The 25,390-nt window shown below is 42.8% G+C and overlaps 2 protein-coding genes across 4 annotated transcripts in view; both read right to left on the bottom strand.

Moving 5' to 3' along the window:
- Positions 1–17,388, bottom strand: part of CYBB (cytochrome b-245 beta chain) — a 112,561-nt gene extending 95,173 nt beyond the window's left edge. For 2 of the 3 annotated variants that reach the window (XM_082446533.1, XM_082446535.1), the window contains exon 1: positions 17,316–17,388. The gene's annotated coding sequence lies outside the window, so the exon portion shown is untranslated. Of the gene's footprint in view, positions 1–1,287; positions 2,402–17,315 lie in introns of those variants that run through there. The other variant, XM_082446534.1, reaches the window with a different exon arrangement.
- The window catches only part of XK (X-linked Kx blood group antigen, Kell and VPS13A binding protein), a 50,075-nt gene extending 24,700 nt beyond the window's left edge, over positions 1–25,375 (bottom strand). The window contains exons 1-2 of the mRNA XM_082446586.1: positions 24,411–25,375; positions 17,316–17,578 (exon numbers count right to left, since the gene is read on the bottom strand). Coding sequence (XP_082302712.1) covers positions 17,316–17,578; positions 24,411–24,655 — 508 coding nt within the window. The 5' untranslated portion in view covers positions 24,656–25,375. The remainder of the gene's footprint in view (positions 1–17,315; positions 17,579–24,410) is intronic.
- Positions 25,376–25,390: the final 15 nt, after the last annotated feature.

Below are 25,390 nucleotides of genomic sequence, written 5' to 3'. Positions count from 1 at the left end.
TTCTCTCACCCCTTCCCCCAGGTATTTCCTTACAGAATCTGAGAGTGGGGATGCAAGGGGTTGACCCTGGTAGGGCTGGTTTGTCACTCTTGGAAAATCCTGAAAAAAAGGAATCTGGCCAATTCTTAGTGGCATTTTTTCTGAATGTGGTGCATCCAGCACCTGGGACTGATATCATTTTTTGGTGGAAAAGTCTCATTTAGCTTACTATACAAGGAAGAACATTCTAACAAGAGTGTTTTGTCAATGGAACAGTGCATTTTGAGTACTGAGAGCTCTACTACTGAACATAATCAAGAAGAGAGAGGCTGGTGGACCAACTTTGAGGGACACTAAGGAAGGGATTTCTACAGAGAGTGCAAAGTCAGACATGATGACCTCTTAGATCCCTTCTACCTCTTAACATTCTACAACTCTGTGCAAAGCAGCGTTGGCTAAAAGAACTAGCTGTGGGTCAAGCATCCAAAAACCTGGGTTTGGGTCTCAGCTTTCAGTTAGGCCCTTAAACTTCTTGAACCTTGGTATTGCAGATACTATGGGCCTTCCACTTAATTGGTATCCTTTTTCCACTCTTCCTTGAAGGCAGAACTCTAATTGTGATTACATGCTAACCCTCCCACGTGTTCAAAAAAAGATGATACCAGGTTCAGCCCCTGGAGTAAATCAAGATTTGTGTAAGACCAGTCTCCTATTTTTTTGTGTGTCACAAATAGAAAAAATGATATTTGCATGGTGTATTCACTGGGTTAACTGGATGAAGTCGATCTACCCATTCTGGGCCCTATCTATACCTTAGAGGCCTCTGCATTCTACTTTCTATCCCTGTGTCTGGGGATCAGTTTAGCATGCACATGTGACCCATGTCTGGCCAATGGAACCTGAGTAGAATTATGCTGAAGGAAAAGATATTCATCCCCACTAAGAAGAAGTATACAGGAAGAAACCTCCCTCTTCTTCCTGACTTGGTCATACCTGCATATGATGTCTAGGCCTATAAAGACCTGCAGGTATTTTAAAACATGGCTCCCCAAATTCTTTACTATTCCTCCCATCAAGAAGTAGAGTTATGTCTCCTCTTCTTGAATCTGAGATCTTTTGACTGCTTGAATAATAGAATATGGCAAAAACGACTGCCAGTTTCTGGGCCAACGTTATTAAGAAACAAAACTTCCACTTCATGTCTCTTGGGACACTTACTCTTAAGACCTAGCTGCCATGCTACGAGGAAACTAAGGAGAGGCCCACATAGAAAAGAACCAGCTAAGCAACCAGGAGGAAACACAGTACCAAACTGTCAGCCATGTGAGTAAGCCATCTTGGAAGTATCAATAGATTCTCCAGCCCCTAGTCAAGATGCTCCAGCTGAGGCCACATGGAGCAGAGGTAAGCTGACCCTGACAAGACTTGTCCAAATTACAAATCTGTGGGCAAAAGAAATGACTGTTGTTAATTTAAGGCACCAAGGTTTCTGGTGGTTTGTTACGCAGCAATATATAAAAGATACACAGCCTTCTTGCAATCATGAGGGGAGAAAGACACAAAGATAGAAAATGCCTAGGTCCTTGATGATACTGCTGTGCTGATAAATTAGCCAATCATGGGTTCACTCTGCCTCTGAATTTATTATACAAGGCAATAATTTTTTTAAGTCCCTTTTAGTTGGGTCTTCTATCACTTGCAACTGCGATATCTTAAATGATACCCTGTTTTTTCATCTATAAAAATGAGATTAATATAATTGCCCTGCTTGTTATTTTTCACCATTCACTGACCACATATTGAGAACCTGTATGTGCCAAACTGAGCATGCAGAAATCAATAAGACAGAGACGCTCGGCTAGCCCCAGTAGCTCATGCCTGACCATCCTCCCTGCCCCCAACAAAAACTAACAAACATTCATTGTGGAAACATGAAAAACACAGATAAATGGAAAGCAGAAAAAAATAACCCATAACCTCTGTATCCTAAGACAACAACTAATTGACATTTCGTTTCAGACTATTTTTGAAGTTTTATATTTTGTGTATGTTTGTGCATATGTGTACACACATGCAAAAAACTGAGAAGATGTGGCAGAAGTTTATAAGCTTATAACATGTAGAGCAACACACATGCTTGCACAGGTGTACACACACACACACACACACACACACAGCTATCCTTCAACTTCTTTCTCAATGGGCCTCTGAGAATGTATGAATTAAAGCTATTATCTTTTTTTTAATTAAAAAGTTTATTTATTTTTGGCTGCATTGGGTCTTCATTGCTGCACGTGGGCTTTCTCTAGTTGCGGTGAGTGGGGGCTACTCTTCGTTGCGGTGTGTGGGCTTCTCATTGTGGTGGCTTCTCTTGTTGCAGAGCACGGGCTCTAGGCGTGTGGGCTTCAGTAGTTGTGGCTTGCGGGCTCAGTAGTTGTGGCCTGAGGGCTCAGCAGTGTGGCTCGCGGGCTCTAGAGCGCAGGCTCAGTAGTTGTGGTGCACAGGCTTAGTTGCTCCACGGCATGTGGGATCTTCCCAGACCAGGGCTCGAACCCATGTCCCCTGAATTGGCAGGCAGATTCTTAACCACTGTGCCACCAGGGAAGCCCTAAAGCTATTATCTTTAGATTAGCTCATAAACTGCAGTTGGTTCTGGAAACAGGCAACACATTAAATAAGCTTTTTTCTGAAGCTAAACAATGTGTCTGGCCAAGGTACAACTCGAGGCAGTAAGCTGAATAAAAGAAGGCAACTGTGTCAGGTTACCAAAGTTAAAAGAACTGTATTATAAATTTAGACCTCTGACTCCTAGCCTATTCAGCCTTCCCTCAAATACAGGAGAAATGTAATAGTAGGGATGAGTTTTTAAGAGTGCTTTCCTAGAAATCCAAGATGCAAGAAGCACCTCTGAAAGCACTAATTGAAACACCCTATGCCAACTACCAACTTCTACCCATTCAACTCACTTGTCTAAGAACTACCATAACTTTTTTTATATCCTTATCAAGCCCTCAAATCAAACGAACCCTCTATTTTCCCTCATCCAGCTAAGAATCCTTGGTGCCCAACTTCATTCAATCTGTTACACAAACCTCTCTATTCTTGCCCCTCTATTCTTTTGCAGCCTCCATCACAACATGTACCCTGGAGGAACTTAACTGCCTTTTCCACAGCTGCACGTGCCGGGCCTGCTGTGACTCAAATGACCACCTCCACTCAGATGACTACACTAATGGCAGAGCCTGAGACAAGCATTTGGATGCAGGCAGTTCATCTGGGAGGGGAGCCTAGGAAACAGAGTGAAGGAGGGAAGGAAGCAAGGCTCATAAAGACTACATACACTATTAAGCTGGTTACCACTGTGGCAAATGGGCCTCATTCCCACTGGGGAGCCACAAAGGACCATATATACTGGACCCCAAATTATCCATCTTAAGGACAGAAACTGAGGTTTTATCCGTAGACTACTATCTCCCTTAGTCTGGAGGTGGCCCTGCAGGCATTACCTTGCCCACACTTCTCAAGTGTACCTGAGCTGTGTTCCCTGGCATAGGAGAAAACCCGGAGGCAGAAAAGAAGAGAAGCACCTCAGGGTGTGATGGGACACAGGCTTGATGTGGGATGCTAGCAATGCACACAGAACTTTTCAGCACAACTGCACCAAAATCAAAAGGGCCAAGGACAAGTGACTCACAGTATCCAAGAGCCTACTATAAGCCCCAAATTCAGCTCTCCAGTCTATACGTCCATTCTAAATCCTCAAACTCCATGGGCTATCTCCTCTCAGATATCCCACAGACATTTCCAACTCAAACTGACAGAAACTGAGAGGAATCAGAAGCACACCCATGGATCCAAATTCTTTAATAACATCTGCTGACGGCAGCAGCATGGGGCCCCCTCAACTGTGAGTGGGTTTGCCAGTGGATGAGGCTCTGAAGGGCCCCGCCAGGCTCTGGACCCCAGAAATTGCATCAGCAATACTTCCTGAATTGGAAATTAGACAGATGGTCCCATCCCTAAAGAAGAGGTGGAGCTCAGGGTTGGGCACTGCCCTCTCCACATGTTGGGGGGCAACGCATCTCCTGTGGTGGTCATGGGCCTTGTTGCTTGCCAGCTCCAAGATCCAGGCTGTCAGGTCACAAATACACATGCAAAATGCATTATCCAGTAGAGGTTCAATTGTCTCCCCTCTCACAATGTAATAAAACCAGTCTTGTTTCCAATTACACGCTTTTTTCAATATTCTTACTCAACATTCCTTTGTTCCCTTTTGAACTGGTTTTAGCATCTGTCCATTCCCTCATGAGTAATAAAATCTTTAATGTGTTCATATCTATATGAGCGACAAGATTTCATCCTTTTTGAAAAATATCTTTTAACCGCTTTGGAGCTCACAATGAGATACCCAATAGATTCACCTGTCAGAGGCAGGTAAACACTGTTCACGGAGAAGTGCGCCTTGTATGCAGTGAAAACCCAGACGTGTCTTTTCTTGGCTCTCCTGGGTGAAGCCAGAGCGTGGACAGAACTGTGTTGACTCTGTGTTCCTCTAACTTTAAATTGCCTCTCTACTAATGTCGTGTTTTGGTTTTGTTTTCTTTCATTTATGGCCATTAAGTTATTCCACATCGTTGGCAGAAATGGATGGGGATTTGGTTTGAGGGTCTGACCATCTGGAACCCTCTCTAAATGGGTTCATGGTTTAGAGAGATTCAGGTCCATACGATTCAGGTCCCTGCTAGGTGTGAGGCAACAGAGAATCTGGTTTGTCAGATTTATTTGTTAGTCCATTTTTTAGTTCAAATCAATTTAAAATTTCATGCCCTTTGGGAAGAAAACAGCTCTTTGAAATCTGGACTGGGGAGATTTTCTGTTTGTGTTTACTCTTGATCCATGACTGAAATTGTAGAACTGAAGTTATTTCTCTGTGGCTGTATGTCTCTGTGTCTGTAATTCAGAAATTTCTTCATCTTTGTGTGAGTATGTAACATTTTCCTACCTTTGGATAGTATTAATACATTAGATTATAAAGTCTCTTAATTTAAAGGACCTCTGTTCTGATTGGCATATCTAAATAAACAATTGCTTATATAAATTGAATATAACTAAAATTTCCTAAAATACAAAAATTGAATGTGGATGCATCTAGAGACTGTCATACAGAGTGAAGTAAGTCAGAAAGAGAAAAACAAGTATCATATATTAACTCACATATGTGGAACCTAGAAAAATGGTACAGATGAACCGGTTTGCAGGGCAGAAATAGAGACACAGATCCAGAGAATAAACGTATGGACACCAAGGGGGGAAAGTGGCAGTGGGGTGGTGGTGGTGGCGGTGGTGGGATGCATTGGGAGATTGGGATTGACATGTGTACACTGATGTGTATGAAATGGATGACTAATAAGAAAATAAATTTTAAAAAAATTGAACTACTAGTATTTTAAATGTGCTAGATTTTAGAATACTTTAATAGTTCAAATTTACATAATTTATGTAAATCTTTGACAATGACGACTAGTATAATATTTTGGGTTTAGTGACAACTAGGTCCTCTCTGATTCATCAGTGTTAAGTATAATACAAGCATACATTTTTAAGCCTCTTGGGTATATTTTTCTTAAATTTGTACAGGTTTATGATCAAATGAGCTAGAATTACTCCTACTGAAGGTCTAAGATTATGAAAAAAAGTCAATTTATGTTTAAGCAAATCGAGTCACTGTTCTGACAAACCTGTATTTTCCACAGTAATGAGATTTTGTAGTACGTCCCCTTGAAGAGCATTTCCAAAATCTTTAGATAGCTGAAGTCTCTGGACTGATATTATGAGATAATTTATAGAAATTCAATGGATGCCTAGAAAATGTCTAAGAAAGGATATTAAAACATTGATTACTAAGCATAATTTGAGTTTATATACTTTTGCTTCTTATTTATATATTCTACAAAGAGGCTATATCTTTGAGTTTGTAAATGAATATGTTCATTTCTGCCATGATGTGAAACTATAGAAAGGAATTGCATGGCTGAATAAAGCTGGGTTGAATGTATTCATGAGTTCTACTAAAATGACAGAAATTTACAATGATCAACCCCCTAGTTTTCTCCATGAAATACAGGTGAGTGCTTAAAAGTTATAATTAATTTACGTAAATGAGACTCTACATGAATGAGTCTCTACTAGGAGTCTGAAGATAATGAGACATTTTTAAAATTAGGGGCAAAAAAGGGAATGTTTCTGTCCTGAAGTAAAATGACTTGTTCCAGAATGGAGAAGGGGAAGAATGGTGAAGAAAAAAACCTGAATGAATATAGAAAGCTGTAAGTTTGTGGAAAGAGAATCTGAAAAGTAACACATATCTGTGTTAAAACTTTGCGAAATCTGCCTCAGTTTTGATGGGTTTACTTGTAAGATTGTCAAAAAGAGATTGTGGGTCCTTTAAAATGAAATATTACATTGAAGCAAACCTAGAATTTATTTGCTCTCTGTGAAAATGAGAAAGTTTTTTTGTAGTATTGGTCTGCTCCTAATAAGAGGTTACTCTGCACCTGTATTAGTTTCCTATGGCTGCTGTAACAAATTACCAGAAACTTGATGGCTTAAAACAACACACATTTATTCTCTTACAGTTTTGGAGGCCAGAAGTCTCAAATCAGTTTCTCTGGGTTAAAATCAAGGTGTCAATAAGGCCATGCTCCCTCCAGAGGCCCTGGAGAAGATCCATTTCCTTAACTTTCCAGCTTCTAGAGCTGTATACCTCGCATTCCTTGGCTAGTGGCTCCTTCCTCCATCTTCAAAGCCAGCAGTGTAGCAACTTGCTCCAGTCCTCACATTATCATCTCATTCTGTAATCAAATCACCTCTTGCCTCTCTAAGGACACTTGTCGTTACATTAAGGGCCCACCTGGCTAATCTACAATACTCTTCACGTCAATCTCTTTACCTGGATAGTCCTTTTGGCCATATAAAGTTCACAGGTTCTAGGGATTAGCAACTAAATATCTTTGGGGTCATTATCCAGCCGCCCACCTCACCTTCTACGTAATCTGTCCAAATAGCAGAGATTCGATATCTCACCACAATAATGCTTTGCTATGACTTTATCATGCCCTTGATTCTCTTTAAAGTAAAAGAAACAACAGAAGTTCTGCATTTACAATTGTGCTAATGATTTTTTTGTATTTAATTAAATGCTATATTGTCACTTTATTTAATAAATAACCAAGCTATAATCATTCATGTACTCAGACACCCACGATCTTATCTTAATTCTCAAACCTCCTGGAAATTTTTCAATTTTGCCTTCCAACACTGAATCCAAAATGAAAAGTGAAAGAAACTTCACAACATCTTTTGGACTTAAAACTGTCTGAGATTTCCCAGAGGCCCCTAGAAAGTAAAAAAGATTTGTTCTTTCACCTTATAAAAAGAGAGGTGTTAGAAATAATTCGCTTTATTTCCTATGTTAGTATTGATTAGTTGCATAAAAAAGTCAAATCAAAAGAGGTATTAGCCTTCCCTAGATTAAATGTGACTAGGGAAATATTATTAATATCAATATTTCAGAAGTTTTATGTTGTAAGTGAAGTTCTTGGATATTTGTCAGCACCTTTACTGTCCATTATATGTTTCTAATTATCAGAGTCCTGCTGGCGCCTTCCCTGACGGTGTTAGGTAACAAAATCATAGTGTTTTTGGTCATATTTAAGTAAATTAAAAAAATAGTTGGGCACACCTTTCTTCTTAAATTTTACTAGCAATTTCTAGACCAGTGCTTTTAAAATGAGGAGGCACATCATACCCTTCTATGGAGTTTTATTAAAATAAAGATGTTTGGGGGCTTCCCTGGTGGCGCAGTGGTTGAGAATCTGCCTGCCAATGCAGGGGACACGGGTTTGAGCCCTGGTCTGGGAAGATCCCACATGCCGCGGAGCAACTAGGCCCGTGAGCCACAACTACTGAGCCTGCGCGTCTGGAGCCTGTGCTCTGCAACAAGAGAGGCCGCGATAGTGAGAGGCCCGCGCACCGCGATGAAGAGTGGCCCCCACTTGCCACAACTAGAGAAAGCCCTCGCACAGAAATGAAGACCCAACACAGCCATAAATAAATAAATAAATAAATAAAAATTAAAAAAAAAAAAGATGTTTAAAATCTACTCTAGACTTCATTGAAGACAGGCTTAATCATTACGTTTACAGATATTTTCCCCATACCTCTTTTTTTTGGAATTGGCTTTATTATCCTATTTTGCAAGTCACAAAAATTTTCCTCTTCAACTGTACCATTTTCATTATGCACTCCTACCAGACTTTTCACCTGTGAAAATTATCACAAGTCATAAGTGACCCCCAGACATTTAAAGTCTCTGCCATCTCCAGATACATTTTTATTAATTCTGAGGCTACCCTGAAGGCCCTACAATCAGCTACAGGACAGAAATCTTGTCTTCAACAAAGCAGGACCGTCTCAGAACTCTGTGGAAAAGGACAGTAACTCAGGTACTTCAAGAAAAGGCTGTTGAGCACAGGCTTCTGATGTCATCACATAATCCCCTTTGCGACCATGTCAGTGGACAGAGTCAGAATTCCAAGAACACCTTAATTGAGAAGGAAATGGACTCATCACACGGCTCTCACACTGTCCAATGGAACAAGGCCTAGGTATACAAAGTCTGAAGACCTGTACTATAAAATCAGTCCTTTGATCCTAATCTGTCTGGCCTCCAAATAAAACACAAGTGGAAGTTCTTGAGAGTGAATTGTTGAGAATGTTTTCCTAGAAACCCAAGACACCTTGACACCTCTATATTGAAGAGTTTGGCTTCTTTTCCCCAGGGGAGACCATTAAACCCTTTCTGTGTCGAGACCACCCATTTCTCAGGACACAGGAGAGGAGGAGGCTCAACAACAGGGAGCAGGGCTGGGCTTGCGTCCCTACTGTGGACCCACTTGCCACGTGACCTTGGGAGAGCTGATCGGCATCTCTGGGCCAAAGTGGCCTCAGCTGTAAAGTGGAGACCCTAAAAAACAACCCCTGTCCTCTGTGCCCCACTCACCCACTTTCAGTAGAGAACTTTCCTTAGGAAAAGATCACAGACTGGTAACTGTACACCTCGAGCAGATCTCTGAGATAATTTAGTCCAACCTCCTCATCTTATAGCCATGGAAGCTGACGTGCCCCAAGTAAACTACACTTACGGGAGACCAGAACCTAGTTTCCCCCTTCTTCTTTCACTATTTTGCACTTTTGTGCCATGAAGACTCTCTCTTCCACAGTTCTGTTGGTGAATTCTTCTCATCCTACATCTCAGAACCCAAGTATCTCACAACCGCAGTATCTAACTTGTCTCCCTGCTGAAAATTGGTTTCCTTTAGTAGATTTTGCTTTAACAAACGTTTAGACAGATTTTCCCCACAGTGATTCTACAACCCTAAATATCAGAGAAACCAATCTTCCATGTTCACGAAGAACTGTAGAGAAATACTAAATGATACAAAATGAAGTTCCTTAGATTTAAAACCATACCCCTAAAAGAATAAAATAAAATAAATTCATTATCTCAATCTGTTTGAACTGTGGATTGCAGACTGGTACTGGTCAAGGAACTGTCTGTTACTGGCCAGCTCCAAAAATGGAAATTGAGAGTCAGCATTTCGGAACATAGCAATCTGGCTTCACCCCAATATTTAAGCGAGTGGGCTCATCCAGTGAATAGGGTCTACACCAGTCCTGGAGGTGTGGTACTCCAGTGATGAGTCAAATGTGAGCTGTATATCAGTCATGCATAATAGGACCTCCTATCAGTTCATAAGGAATTAGAACAAGAAGAACAGATAATACTGGCCCTACACTAAAGGCAGTTTGAGAAGCCCTGTACTATAATACATCATCAAATGAGAAAATTGATCCTTCTGAATACTGTGAGCTGAGAATTAATCTGTGGTGTGAGTAACAAGTTCAAGTCTCTGTAGTGGCCAGACAGTTACTAGAAGTGAGTGAAGTGTTTGAGACATGAAATCCAAAAGAGACAAGTGGCAGACCAGAGGCCTGACCTTAATGGGATAGCATCTCGTATCTCCAGTTCACTGCAACCACATGGACATCCATTTTGATTTCACGAGAGAAGCCAGAAATCCAGATATTCAGGGAAAAAGTCTATGATTTTAAATGTCAGCAGCTTATGAATTTTCTTTTAAGACGCCTGTGTAGGACTAACAAATGCCATCCAGATTAGGTCTGTAAGCTGCCACTTTGCAATTTATGCTTTAGGAAAGAATGTATTAGAGGTTACTAGAAGGTCCCTCTTTTTAAAATTCTAATTTGGGGCCCAAAAGGCCTGTTCTAAAGAGTCATAGCCACATGACTGCAGGACCTGTCAGACTCGGGGACCAGGGGAGCCTGGGTCTTCAAAACACCTCTCTTCTCAGAGGTTGCCTTCAGTGGGAGGCCAGCCAGGGCCCCAGGCCTCGTGTTCATGCCAACAGCAAAGCGACGCTACTCTCCAAGACCTTTCCAGGCCCGACTCGCGGGCTCGCGTCGTCCCCCACGGGATGCTTTCCCGTGTGCTGACCCGTGTCTGGTGTCTGACCCCGGCCTGCCCTGACACTGCTTTTGACCACAGACCTGGTTCGGCAGCCACACCCTCCCCAGCCTCTGTCCCTACTCACTCCGGTTTTAGTTTCCCCACTCCCAGCAGGGCACTGGTCGCCACTGGTGTTCTCTCTGCAGGGCTCACGTTAGAATAAACCCTTCTTCACCATCCCCCTTCCCACCTCTTCAAAATGCACAAAAAGCCTAAACTTGGGTGCCTCATGCTTTCCCAGGGGCAGTGGTTCTCACCCTCTGCCTGCCTTCCTCCCCTGCGTGGACGATTCCCGGTCCCGTGTAGGAGGGGATTTGGCAGGGGGCGCAGTTAGACTGATGATGTGCTGGCCGGGGCCGGGGGACGGGGCATGTCTCCTGTGAAAGCCACAGGCACAGCTGAAGCACGATTCCTAAAGGGATGGGGGTATAGCTCTGCCTGATTCTCCCATGTCCAGGTGACTGCAGAAGGTTTGCCAACACGAGGTCAGTAAAGCTCAACCTCCAAACTCGGACATCACACAGAGAGTCTAAAAGAGCTCAGGAAGCCTGACTCCCTGCAGGTGTCCCAGGGACCACTAGTGCTGACTACGGCATGGACTGTAAGGGGACCCCCTGAGCACACAGACCTGCTAATCCGATGTGGTTTACCCACCTACTATGACTTCTCTGGCCCTTAATGAATTCCTCTGGTGTGACTTCTGGTGAGGTATCCAGTAGACTATGCTTTGTGCTAAAACAAGCCACGGCCATAAGCCAAAATGAACAGCTTTTCCTAATCAGACGCTGTTTAACCAACATGGCAGGATTTGGGTATCATGACTGATTCCCTGGCACCACCCACCCTGGCGGCATCTCCCTGTTGGCTGAAGGTCACTGGAAGATGAGGAAGCATGCCCTGGACACCAGGAGGCTCCACTTCAGGGACGGGGCGGCACTGCTGGTGCCCTCATGTGACCAGCTGAAGGTGACTCTCCACCTGCAGTCGCGGGGGAGGGGCCTGCTGGCCACTCACATGAGCAGAAGAGCAAGAGGGGGGCTTGGCTGAGGCCAGGAGGCCTTCATGGCTCTTCTAACCAATCGCAGAGTTGTGCGGTGGACAGCTTGGCAATGAGGCTTCTGTAAATATTTGGCTGAATGAGCACCAGGTGTCAAGAAGTTTCTTGGTGCTTGAAGAAGTTTCTTGGTGCAAGAAGTGCTTGTTTACAAGCACCTACTCCACTGAGCTCTAAGCACACCCGACACTGTTCCTCTAGATACTGCCGTGAAGTCGGCAAAGCCTAAGTCAGCTCCAAGCGTTATTAGATGGTACAGGGAAGCAGAGACGGCGAGTCACCAGGCAGAGGGGAGCAGGCAGGGCGAGGACGGTCTGGCTCCCGGATGCAGCCCTGGCTCCCCCCTGCACGGGAGGCGCTCTCACTCTCGTCCCCCCACGAGCTTCGAGCTGCGGCAGGCCGGGGTTTTCACAGCCAGAAGCCCAAGCATCCAGCAGTCACGTGAGAATCAGGCCCGGCGGCACCTTGGGGAAACCTGTCTGAGCATCTGGTACACGGGGAGGGAGACACAGGCAGCCATCTGTTAAGGGCGTGCCCTGTGCCAGGCTCTGTGTTAAGCCGCGGTTTACAGGCACACGGTGACTTCGTCTTTGGGAAAATCCCAAGTTGGAGGAACTCTGATTATCCCCGTTTTACAGGTGAGGAAGCTGCTGCCCACAGGAAACAGATGAATGTCCAAGATCACGTAGCCAGAAAGTGGGGAACTGGGATGGTGAACCCAGGCCCACTGATGCCGCTGTTCAAGCCGGCTGCACAGCCTCTGATCAGTCCTTTATGACGGGCCAAGAGGCAGCAGAGGGTGGCCCTTCAGCATATGATGAACAGGAGAAAATGCCACATGTTGACACTGCTAGGAGAGCAATTAGATTTATTCTTCACTTGATGTGACAACTTCTTTTTTAACCTAACACAGCACGTAGAGTGTTTATAAGAATTGTGTGTACTTTTGAGTCTATCACTTGGGACAGAATTTATATACTTATACATCTTAAAACATGTATTCAGCCACTGCTAACTCTGTTCCTCTCTCAAATAAATGATCATAGGTTAGGTGTTTCATCTGAGAATGAGATTTATAATTGTGTTTACAATGGGATACATTCAAAAATAAGTCCAGTAATATTTAGTAATCACAAGAACTGCTTGAATTGCAGATGGTAGGTTTATATAATATTATTATTTAATTTACCAGTGTCCACAAGAGAGGACAGAAGGGTATCTTCCACAGAGAGTATCACAGCACTAGTTAATAAGCCCTGTCTCAAGTCCTTTTTTTGTAATGAGGCAGGATATAAAGAAATAATATATGTCAGGAACCTGGGAACCATTTTTGACATCTCTCTCTGCCTCACCTTCCCATTCAATCATCACCTTGTTCCACTTCTACATCATTAATATGGCTCCAATAACCCATTTCTCCTGTTCCAGCCCAAGCCATTATCATTCTCAACTTGACCACTGTAGCAGCCCACTTCCTGGCCTCCTTGTTTCTCCCCTCACCCCCTTCCAATCCATTTTCCAGAGTAATCAGCTTCTAAAACTAAATCTGATCATGATACTGTGTTGTTTAAAAATCATCAATGGCTTCCTATTGCCTCTGGGATAAAGTTTGAAATGCTGGGATGCCCTTTCCTGCTTTTCCTTCATTTGACTCCTCCTCATCTACCAGAGTTTGGTTTCAACTTAAGTTCCTCTGGAAAACCTTCCCTCATCTCCCAGACTCGGTGAGATTCCCCCGATAGACCCTTACACAGGACTTTCACCTTGCAGGATTTACCTGAAATAAAATAAGTATATGACTAATTATCTGTTTCATGTTTCTCTATCATGTTCCAAAAGGATATGTGCCGGTCCACCTTATTCACCACTTTATCCTCAGAGCCCAGCACAAGGTGAGGAACACAGAACGTATTCAATACATATTCATTGACTTCATGAATGAATTCACATAAATCTAACCCCAAATCCTGCCTCCTCTGGTAGACAATGAGTACAATTTCCAACTTTAATAAGATGGAGGTAATCAGATCTACCTCACAGGGATGCTGTGAACATGAAACACAATCATGCCAATCGCAGTGCCTAGCACAAAGCAAGCATCTGAGAAACAGTCATCATTACTACCAACAAGACCACCTTGAGTGGAAGAGACAAGGGCACTGTGAGATCCAGGCAGGCCAAATGGCAGGATGCGGGGGCCTTCACAGAACACAGTAACCTTGGTGCACTCACCTGGGCCTCAGACCAACCTGTCCTCCAGAGACTTGATCAAGCCCGTGAGAGCTGACTAGTCTCACTCAAAGACTGAGGCTCGTAGACAGTGTCCATTATTCACTGACTATGGGAAAAAACCTCTCCAATAGTGTATGATTCCATTTATATGAAATATGTACAATAGGCAAATCCATAGAGACAGAAAGTAGGTCAGTGATAGCCAGGGTCTGGGGAGGGGAAATGAGGAGTGACTGCTAACGAGTATGGGATTTCTTTTCTATGTAACGAAAATATTCTAAAATTAGATACCGGTGAGGGTTACACAACACTGTGAATATCCTAAAATCTACTGAATTGTACTCTTAAAATGGTGAATTTTATGTTATAGGCATTATACTGCAATTAACAAAAACCTCTCCAGTGGACCATGTGGCCGGCTCCACCTCCCCTCTAAGCTCTGCCAAGGCCAAATTCATCAAAGTTTGCTCAGTGAGCATAGAATCAGAGAGAAGGGGTTATATAGACTTTGAAAGTTGAATGGGGTCAGGTTCTGATGGACTTCATGTCCCTCTCCTGTCAAGAATGCACATTTCTATAGGTCTGGACACATGGTGTGGCAGATGCTGTTAGCTGCCCACTCAATATCCATTCCTCCTCTTATAGTTTAAGAAAACATAATTTCCTTGTGGGTGGCAAGGGGCCCAACCCTGGGCAGGTTGTGACTAGTCTAGTCCAGTGTTCCCAAACTCTGCTGAAGATAAAAATTACATGGAGCATTTATTTAAAAAACAAAAGAGAAAAAATCAAGAGACATATCGTAGGCTCCCATTCCATACCCAGCAAATCACAATTTCCAGGTTATCTGTAGATTTTTAACAGGCGCCCCCCCCCCCCACCTCCTGTGACTCTAATCAACATCAGCGAAGTTGAAGGAATGCTGCTGTAAGCCACCGGTGGCAATCATTTCTATGCCCGGCTTTCCTAGCATTTCTTGCACCGAGGTGACCATGTGACCAGTCCTGGTCAATGAGACCTAAATAAAGTCTATCAGGGAGGTTTCTAGGAAAGCTTTTACTTACTAATAAAGGAAGAAAGACACTCGCCCTTCTGCCTTCATTCCCTTTCTACCTTGAATGCAGCTATGATGGATTCTATGCAGTAGCAACCCAAAAGAAAGGCCAATGGAATTTCAGGAACATCAACTTTACCATTGTGAGCAGCTGATATAATGCCAGCAATGGCCTAACTCCAACTTCATCTTAGATAAGCAAAATAATGGGTTGTTTAACCTTGTAGCCAAGTGTTTATTCCTTGCACCAAATGCATTCCTAATCATATGATAGATATTGCCAATGTTTGCCTCTGTGACACACCCCAGCCTGTCCTCCAATTATAACTGCCTTTCCCCTTCCGGGTGAGGGATCCCTTCCTCAGATATGTTAAGGCAGTGATTAGGGTTAGTCAAAACCTATACAAATGGCAGTCATCTATATTTTTAAGAGGACCATGCCCACTTCCTTTCTCTCTATATATTTGATTGATCGTTTAATTCTCAGAGGACTTATTCCAAGTTCTTGGGGGGCATGTCACAGATATTCTTTGTGACACTGACATTTTATGAGCTATCTCATATTTTATGAGATAGACATTTCATTTTCCTGAATAGAATTCTGTCTGAAAAACTGTAACTAGGGTTGGCAAACTTTCTGTAAAGAGCCAGACAGTAAATACTTTATGCTTTGTGGACCATACTTTCTCTGTTGCAACTATGCAACGACTCAACTCTGCTAAAAACAAAAACAAAAAAAGCAGACATAGAGAACAGGTAAATGAAAGGGTGTGACTGCATTCCAATAAAATTTTATTTACAAAAACAAGCAGTGCCTGATTACACCCATGGGCTGCTGTTTGCCAACTTCTGAACTAAAAGACAATCTTCATTTTCAATAACTTGAGAAAAAAATTGAATCTACTTGTAAAAATCAAATAGGTTATCACAACATCTGGTCTCTTGCTGTGTTCCTGCCACATAGAAAAATAATGAACTGGGAAAAGGGTATAGTGGCATGCAGAGGACTCACCTTGGTCAATGCCCATTCTAGTTATAAGTCCTTAGAGAACAAGGATGCTGCTACATTTATTGAGCACCTACTGTCTACCTGGGGCTGTGGGAGGCATTTTCACATAAATGTGAATCCACCAAGGTCCAAGATCTCAACCTAAAGTCCTGATATATCTTAAGAATCATAGTCACTCTGAGGTAACCTGGATAAGGGATACAGTTGTAACATGCAAATATCCTGTGACCCAGCCATAAATTAAAGACATTTTACCATCCAGCCTAGATTATAGGCAGAAAGAGGATAATACTTAGGGAAGTGAAATTAATGAGTGATTTATTTTAAAAGATTCCTGTTTCAGTGCTGTCTTAAATATGTATTTTTTCAGCCTAAGGCTTTTAACTCACTTTTGTTTATCTATATAGCAAAACTTACCAGAATATCTGGTTTTCATTTACTAATATTAATATTTGTGAAGGATTATTTCTGCTTTTCATATGAAGGTTTTTCACTTGTGTCCAATGCATGTACAGGTTTTTTCTTTAAAATTTGGCTTAATCAAAACCTGCCCTCAATTTGATGATGTGAGAATAGCCCAAAGGTTAGAGAACTGTGTTCATTTTAAAGCTGAGATACCTATTAGAACTTCAAGAAAACAGGAGAGTGCTCTTGATTCCCTCATTCACCACAAAGAAGCTGTTACAACCAACTGTGTCTCAGCTGGTTTACAACTATCACTGAATGACAGAGGCAAAATCCAGAGGCCCAGCCCCTGGCGGCTGTATTTTCAGCCTACGGCAAGTTGTATTTTCCAAAATGGTCACAGCAGTGAACTTCTAGAACTCTGCCATTCCCCAACAAAAGTCAGAGTTTCCTTTCCTCCCTTTCCCTTGAACCCCTACAGGATTCCTGACTGCTTCAACAAAGAAAATGCAGCAGAAGTGATGTTGCATGACTTCCAAAGCTGGATCACAAAAGGGACCCTCTACCACCTGGCCCTCTCTCACTCCTAGGATACTTGCCCTTGAAAGCAGCCACCATGCTGTGAGGAAGCCCAAACTAACCTACATGGAGAGATGAAGTGGAGAAGATCTGAAGCCCCGAGCAACAGCCAGCATCGACCATAAGAAATGCGAGTGAATGAGTCCTCAATGGATTCTAACTCCGCATCTTTGAGGCACCCCAGCTAATACACAGTGGAGCATAGGTGAGCCCTTTTGAGCCCTGCCTAAAGTGCAGATTCATAAGCAAAATAAACGTCGTTATTATTTTAACTCACTATGTTTTGAGCTTAGTAACTGGAACACAGACTTAGGATTGAACGCACATATAAACGAATTTCGCCTAAAACAAAATAAACCTTATGTTTTGCTCTCCACTTTGATTCCCAAATGCAAAGAGAAATAAAAAATATACATACATCTTCCGATAGTGACGTCCTGCTGCAGGGCGCTTATATACAGCTGCAGGGTCAGCTGGGGGGCTGAGCCCAGGAAAGCCTGGATCACTGATGCCCGGCTGAACGCAGATCGGTGGGTGAATAGCTTGCCTTCTGCCTGGCCCACTTCCTTCTCAATTTCCTCTGAGAGGCCATTTTTTGGCATCTGTCGCTTCTTGGTGATGCTGACATAAGGCTCTTCAATGTGGTTTGACTGACAATAGATGCAGAAGACTTCAAAACACCTGGAAACAAACCAGCAAGTCATGATAATCAGAGGCAGACAGGATTCTGTCTTTTCTCAGTTACCCTGCTTTCACTTAGCCTGATTCTCAAAGCCTTGACTTGGTTACTCTGAACTGTAGCCCCTCCTCTAAAATCATCCTCTCTAAGGACCAGTTCTGAGCATGCAGTCCTCTTGAGGTCCTCCACCAGGCCAACTGGCCTGAGTGTGAACCAAATTCAGAGGTGACACCGAAGGCCACTGAGGCAAGAAAACCAAGTAGAGAATGGAATGGGAAGTGGTTCAGGCTCCAGAGCCACAGAAAAACATTCCATTTCCCTTCCTGACACATATTAGCTGTGCAGCCCTGGACAGGTCATTTAACCCAAGCCCTTTCCCTCAATTATAAAGCAGAGATAAAACCTACTTTGCCGCGCTGTTATGGAGATAATACAGTATATGGGTATGTGTGTATGCATGTATATACACACACACACAGACATATATGTGTATATATATATATATATATATGCACATATATTTTTTTCACATCCAACAGATGTCCCAAATCACCTCAGTTAAAACAGCAGCTAGGGGACTTCCCTGGTGGCGCAGTGGTTAAGAATCCTCCTGCCAATGCAGGGGACACGGGTCAAGCCCTGGTCCCGGAAGATCCCACATGCTGCGGAGCAACTAAGCCCGTGCGCCACAAATACTGAGCCTGCGCTCTAGAGCCCTTGAGCCACAACTGCTGAGCCCGCGCACCTAGAGCCCGTGCTCCACAACAAGAGATGCCACCGCTCGCTGCAACTAGAGAAAAGCCCGCGGGCAGCAACGAAGACTCAACGCGGACAAAAATAAATAAAATAAAATAAATAAATTTATATATATTAAAAAAACCAGCAGCTATGGTTGGAAGATCCCCCAGTACAGAGCAGTTTCCCATCTAGAATTCCCCTGGAAGACCACATTACCATCTCTGCTCTCTTAAGCCTTTACGGGACATGACTAAAGTCAATCATGCCTGGAAGCCTGCCAGCTCTGTCTTCTCTATGGAGTTTCAAGCCTGCCCTAGGGATGGAGCCTTAAGCAGTCACCTTTCTAGACTGATAGAGTACCTGGCTTTTAAAATTGGATTTCCCTCTTTAGGTAATGATATGGATATCGAAGAGAGGAAGAGTACTGACGTATACGATTTATACACACACACTCACAAATGGATTGAGGGATTGATAAGAGGAATGGACAGATGTGTGAAATAAAACGTTAACTGTAGAATCTAGGTGACAAGTACTTGGGTGTTCACCGTACAATTCTTTCAAGTTGTCTTCTGTATGTTTGGAAATTTTCATAACAAAATGTTGGGAAAAAATATTTTTTTCCTAGGAATAAGAAAAATGTTCATGGCCTTAGGTTTAAAAATTGTTAAAGGACATTTTTTTCCCCAAACGTGCATTTTTATAACAACCTTATAATGCTGCCAGAAGATTTTATGGCTTCGTTTATTTTATTGAGTATTGTTAACTTTGTACTCTCACCTCGAGGCAACCAGGGCAACAAGAATACATGCATAATTCGAAATAATAAAACCTGATGTAAGAAACGAAATGCAGGAACTTCTTTAGTGAGTACAAAGTGGATATATTTTGTGATTATTATCCTTGTTCATTTGTTCCTGAGAGAAAACAAGGTACGTAGTAGTATGGGGGGAAGGGGAGGGAGAGCGACAGGCAATTGTCTGCTACATTTTGTCCACTGGGGTCATGGACACTTTATTACATGAAAACATGTAAAACAGCGTGGACCAGCTTGTTCGGCTGAAAACAATGAAGTTCAAGGTTTTGAGTTCAAGTCCAGCTGATCCAACTGAATTTGTCCTGAGGAAAAACTCAAATCTATGACTGAGGACTGTTTGAGGCCTAGCAACTTTACACTGTGGGACCACTGACCACAACAAGGACTAGAAGACAGAATAAACTGACCATCTTCATTATTCTCAAATATGTGATGAATGCAGAAGCACTCCGCTAAGTGCTGTGGGGAATGCAAAGATAGCTGGATACCCCGCCTCATTCAGAGGTGCTCACAATCTAAGCAAGAAAATGGGACCTATACATAATGAGGATAATAAATAATTAATACAACTCACATTTATATAGCACTTTCAGTTTATAAGATATTTCTCATATATTTACTCACTTAGAAAGAAAGCCTACTGCAAAAATTTGAATCATACCATTATTTGTAATAGCAAAATTCTGGAAATACTCTAAAGGTCCTCAAATAAAACAATGATTAAATAAATCCTAATATATGTATTCAATGAAATATTATCCAGTCCTTAAAATTGACAGTATACACATACATATACTGATATATAAAAATGTTTCCTATATTTGGTAAGCAAAAGGAGTAAATTACAATGGAATATATATATAGAAAATTCCATTTTTAATAAAAAGAAAATTACATATATATACATACACACAAATCACACACACATACACACATATACACATAAATAGTGAAGTGCCTGAGCTGGCTCATACTGACTCATGAGACAATTAAATAGTTTGGAATTTTTTTTTTTTTTTTTTGGCTGCATTGGGTCTGTGTTGCTGTGCGCGGCCTTTCTCTAGTTGCGGCGAGTGGGGGCTGCTCTTCATTGCGGTGCGCGGGCTTCTCATTGTGGTGGCTTCTCTTGTTGCAGAGCACGGGCTCTAGGGACACGGGCTTTAGTAGTTGCAGCATGCGGGCTCAGTAGCTGTGGTACGCAGGCCCTAGAGCATGCGGGCTCAGTAGTTGTGGCTCGCAGGCTCTAGAGCACAGGCTCAGTAGTTGTGGTGTATGGGCTTACTTGCTCTGCAGCATGTGGGATCTTCCCGGACCAGGGATTGAACCCATGTCCCCTGCACTGGCAGGCAGATTCTTAACCACTGTGCCACCAGGGAAGCCCAATAGTTAGGAATTTTGTGAGCCAGTTCTTAAACAACTTCGTAACTTGAAATAGGCCATAATGGAAATATTTAAATCATAGAAACCAGCAAACACTGCAAATCAGGGCTTCCACCCCTGCCCTGCCACCCCCCAGAGAGTTAACGGTTTACCAGCTTACCACTGTAAAAATATTAGTAAGGATATACAACAAAACATTAAGAATTGTTTTCTTTAGTTAGCTGAATTAGAACTTTAAAATTTTTTTAGTTATGCTTATCTGTTTTCTGCCCTTCTGTCGTTTCAACAACAAATATATTTTACTTGAATAATAAAATCAAGCTCAGACTTTTTAAAGACTAAAACAAACAAACAAGTGAAACACCAGCACATGTTAAGAGCTGAATGAATAAAATGAAGGTTCAGAGGAAAAAGCAATTCTCTGGATGCTGAGGAGGGGCTGTATTTAATGGAAAGCATCTGCAGTCTACCAATGGAAATGAAAGAAGGTCCCAGAAGGAGCTAATCACAGAGGTGGCCCTGAAACCCAGCTGTACCCCCTTGCAATCCACTGTTTTTCCCAACTAATAAAAATCTTAGCACAGAGTTTCACATGTAGTAGGTGTTTAATAAATTTGTGAAAGGCCCTAAGACTTCTGCTATTTGCCACTACTGGTTAAGAAAACTGATAAGAAACACGCTCTACTATTCTTCTTGGAATTCGGCAAGACTCATACAATTACTCCAAATGTTTTTTGTTTTGTTTTGTTTTACTTGATAAGTTGTTTAAATGTAGCCATAAATTAAGTATTTTCATCAAAATCATTCAAGGTAGTTTTTCAGTATTGTGTAGACCAAAGTTTGGCAAACATTTTCTGTATTTACAAAGAGTAAATATTTTAGGCTTTGCAGGCCCTGGTCTCTACTGCAACTACTCAACTCTACCACTGTAGTGCAAAGGCAGCCACAGACTACGCAGAAATGAATGAGCATGGCTGTGTCCCAATAAAACTTTATTTACAAAAACAGGCCATAGGGGGATTTCACCTGTGGGGCATAGTTTGCTGATTCCTAATGTAGGTAATCAGCAGGTTGATCTATTTTTTTTTCCACTTTATCCCATTTTCAAGCACCATAGTGGAAGGAGTTTATTCCTTAGCTGAAACCATGCATGTTGGTGTCAGCACAAATAATCTGTGGTACCAGAGACCCTCTAAGGTAGTTAATAAAAACACGTTTTCAAAAGAAATACTGATTATGATTTCCTATACGCCACGTTATCTTCCTATGACACACATGCTCTGAGAAGCTACACAAGCACCAAACTGGTTAAAAAGAAAGAAAAGCCACTTGCATAATCTCACTGAGCCTCAATTCTCAACTGTAAAAAAAAGATAATGACAGTTAGCTCACAAGGTTTTACAGTGGATGGAATTAAATACTGTATGTAAAAGCACTTTGCAAGCAACAACAAGAAAAGTCTTCAAATATAGGCTATTATTATTTTAAAGTCTTTTGAAAGTTTACTAGAGAGAGAAGTACAATGGTGAATCATTTTGCAATGTTCTATAAAAAATACTAGACTCACAGATATAGAGAACAAACTAGTGGTCACCAGTGGGGAGAGGGAAGGGGGAGGGCCAATATAGGGGTAGGAGATTAAGGGGTACAAACTATTAGGTATAAAATAAGCTATAAGGATATATTGTACAACATGGGCAATATAGCCTATATTTTATAATAACTATAAATGGAGTATAACCTTTAAAATTGTGAATCACTATATATTGTACACCTGTAACTTACATAATATTGTACATCAACTATACTTGAATAAAAAAATTACTAGAACTTCTTAGCTTTTACTTTATAAAGACAGATTTTTATGTACCATTTTTCCTCATTATACCAGTGAAGAAGAATGGGGGAAAATTCCTTGAACCTGTAACTCATTTATATTTACTCCTTCTCCCAATTAATTAAAAAAATTAACATAACTGTAAAAGAATGATAAACAAATTTTGCTGTTGTTAAGAGGTGCTTTTCCCCACTCTGGTTTTCCAGAATATCTATTATCATTCACAGTAAGACTGTCCTTAAAATAGAAAAAAATAAATTCAAGACATTATTCAATGTTCGTATTGTTCCAACCTAGGCTTAATGAGGAAACAACCCTTCAAATTGCAACTACAGTTTTAAATATAAGACTGACATAAATGAAATATGGTGCTCTCCCAATGCCTCCCTAAAGAAGGAGCGGGGCCTAGTTTGTAGTCTTTAGCCCATAATCATTTCAGTGTAATGTAATGCAGCTGAACTGAGTGAACTCAAAATCATCATCTCACCTAAAAAGAACATGAGTTTGGTTAGTTAGTACCCACCCCAAACTAAACAGAGCTAAATTATCCCAAAACTGTTTTAAAATATTACTAAGTCCAATCGATTAGAAGGGAAGAGAGACTCTCCTTTGTTTGGGGGAAATAATTTTGATCTTTATGTGAAGCTGATGTCTTACAGTTAGAGTAGAATCAGTCAGCAGGAAGAACTTGCAGTAAGATATTAAGTCACGCTAATACACAACATCAAGTTGCTTTTCTTTTCATCTGGAAGCTAAGAGGCTTGGAACCACATTTTGCGTATCTCAGCATGGGCCCAATATCTTCTTGAAAGAAATCAGCTGCATTAGAATGAAAGCGCCCTTGTTAACGGAAGCGGGTTGTTTATTCCTTTGTTTTTTATGTTTTATTTTGTTTTTCCCCCCAAAAGACAATGACCCATTCAGAATTTTCTGGAAATAGGTCTCTTTATGGTGTTGAAGCTTTATTTATAGTTGAGAAGTTCTCTCTCCAAAGCACCAAACTTTTTCTTTAATAAAGTTAAAATATTTTTACTGTAAAAACTGAAACATGTAGAAAAGTATAATAAAGGAGTAAATGATGCACTTTTCTATATTTTTCAGGAGAAAATGAAAATCACCCATAACTCCATCATCCAGAAATTACCACTCTTGCGTCTCTGGCCTTTCCACCTCTTCCAATTCTTCTACCACCTACATCTAAAGTTCAGTATTATAAATTTGTTTCTAATCCAGATAGAAACCCTTTGTTTTGCTTTTCCTACAGAGATGAAAGATATCAAAACAACACATTTAAAACTCTCTTCATGGTCCTTAGATAAGCCAAACTCTACTTCATTACCAGGAATTTTTCTACTTGCTTTGTGTTAATACAATTTAATTTCCAGAAATGTCACAGAAATGTCTGGAACAGAAATGTTCCAGAAATGTCACAGCAATGTTTCTTAACGCCCAGCAAGTGTTGGGGTCTTCATGGCACTTGTGTTCCAACTTCATTGACTGCGTTTAGAAGTTAGGCAGGGCCCCGAAGACATTTCTACAACCCCGTATGTTCCACATCCGAGAGAAAACAAATGATGCGTGGATTTCTAGAGTCATGTATGTCATGTATGAGAATTACGTAAGTTAATATTTGTAACACGCCAGAACAGTGCCTGGCACACTCCACGTGTTTGATCACTTTAAATTCAATCAGCTGTATACACTTCTACTCTAACGGCCATTTAGAACCCACTTCCTAAGGCCCCGTCACGACACAAACTCATCCTGCCAGATCCCACCTGATCTCAGGGAAAGCATGTCTTTTATGAGGTCGAAGTGTATAAACCTGACCTTTCTGTTCGTCAAATTCAGTTGACTATCAGCAATTTCCTACGCTCGCCCCTAACAGGAAGGCGGTACGCCCCGGCTCGATTCCCACTCTCCCAGGTTCCTGTCGCATTCCTGTGACAGCGACGGTGGAGCTGAGGAGCCGAGCGGGCCGGCCTGGGCCCGGTCCGCGACTCCGGCCACCTGTCCCCTCCCCCGGGAGGCCCGACCCCGCCGCCGGGGGTCCCGCACGCACCTAAAGAGTGGCCCGAGCTGTAGCAGGTGCAGCAGCAGGACGAGCGGCCGGTCGCGGCTGAAGTCGCGGTGCACGAAGAGGAGCGTGAGCTGCACAAGGGCGCAGGGCAGCAGTGAGAAGAGCAGCGTCAGCGCCTGCCACATGCCGTCCCCGCCCGAGCGGTAGGTGCTGCTCAGGTACAGCGCCGCCGTCGTCTCGGCCACGAACAGGAACACGGACGCCAGCACCGAGCCCGGGAATTTCATCTCCGCGCGTCAGCGGCGCGCACCGGCGACAGACGCGGTGGCGGTAGCGGTGGTGGTGGCGGCGGCGGCGGCTGCCCCGGGGGCTCCCGGCATGCCCGGCCCCAACTGCTCCCGCGCTTTACGCTGCCCGCCAAGGGCGCGAGACCCGGGCCCTGGAGCTGGGCCTGGGGTCAAGCAAACCGGCGGGGCTGGGGCGGGGCGCGCGGCCGGGTCGGGCCACGCCCACGCGCACCGTGCGCCGCCCGCGCGCCTCAGTGCCCGCCGCGTCTCTGCGGTGACGATCCGTGGGCAGGCCGCGAACCCGCGCCCAGCTACAGCCCGCGCCGAGCCCCACAGGAGGCGGCGGGCCCCGCCGGCCCCGCGCGCAGCCGCTGGGTCCTAGAGCCCTTTGGTCGGCGCTCGCGTGGGAAACCGTCACATCCCTTCGAAAACCCGCAGCCCATGGGGCCCGGAATCGGGGTCAGGATGCCTTTCCAGCCCAGTCTCTCTTTTCTGGACCTAAATAACGCCTAATTCCTCAAAGGACCAGCGTTTCCGGTCACTTAAAAATAAGCAGACCACACAGATGCTTTTCAAAGTACAAGTGTATTATCACGCACCCAGGATGTACCTTTTCACTGGGCCAAGTCTGAAGCATTGCTTCCAAGGTGAAAGAGCATCTGTGATAATCCCTAAGAGCCAACGCTTTCTTTCGCAGAAAAACTGCCTTCAAAATATATTCCTCTAGACTGAATG

This window comes from Balaenoptera physalus (genome assembly GCF_965194825.1).
Source record: "Balaenoptera physalus genome assembly, chromosome: X".
Taxonomy (NCBI): domain Eukaryota; kingdom Metazoa; phylum Chordata; class Mammalia; order Artiodactyla; family Balaenopteridae; genus Balaenoptera; species Balaenoptera physalus.
The sequence above is the reverse complement of the archived record's forward strand: the minus strand, read 5'-3'. Positions and strand labels throughout refer to the sequence as shown.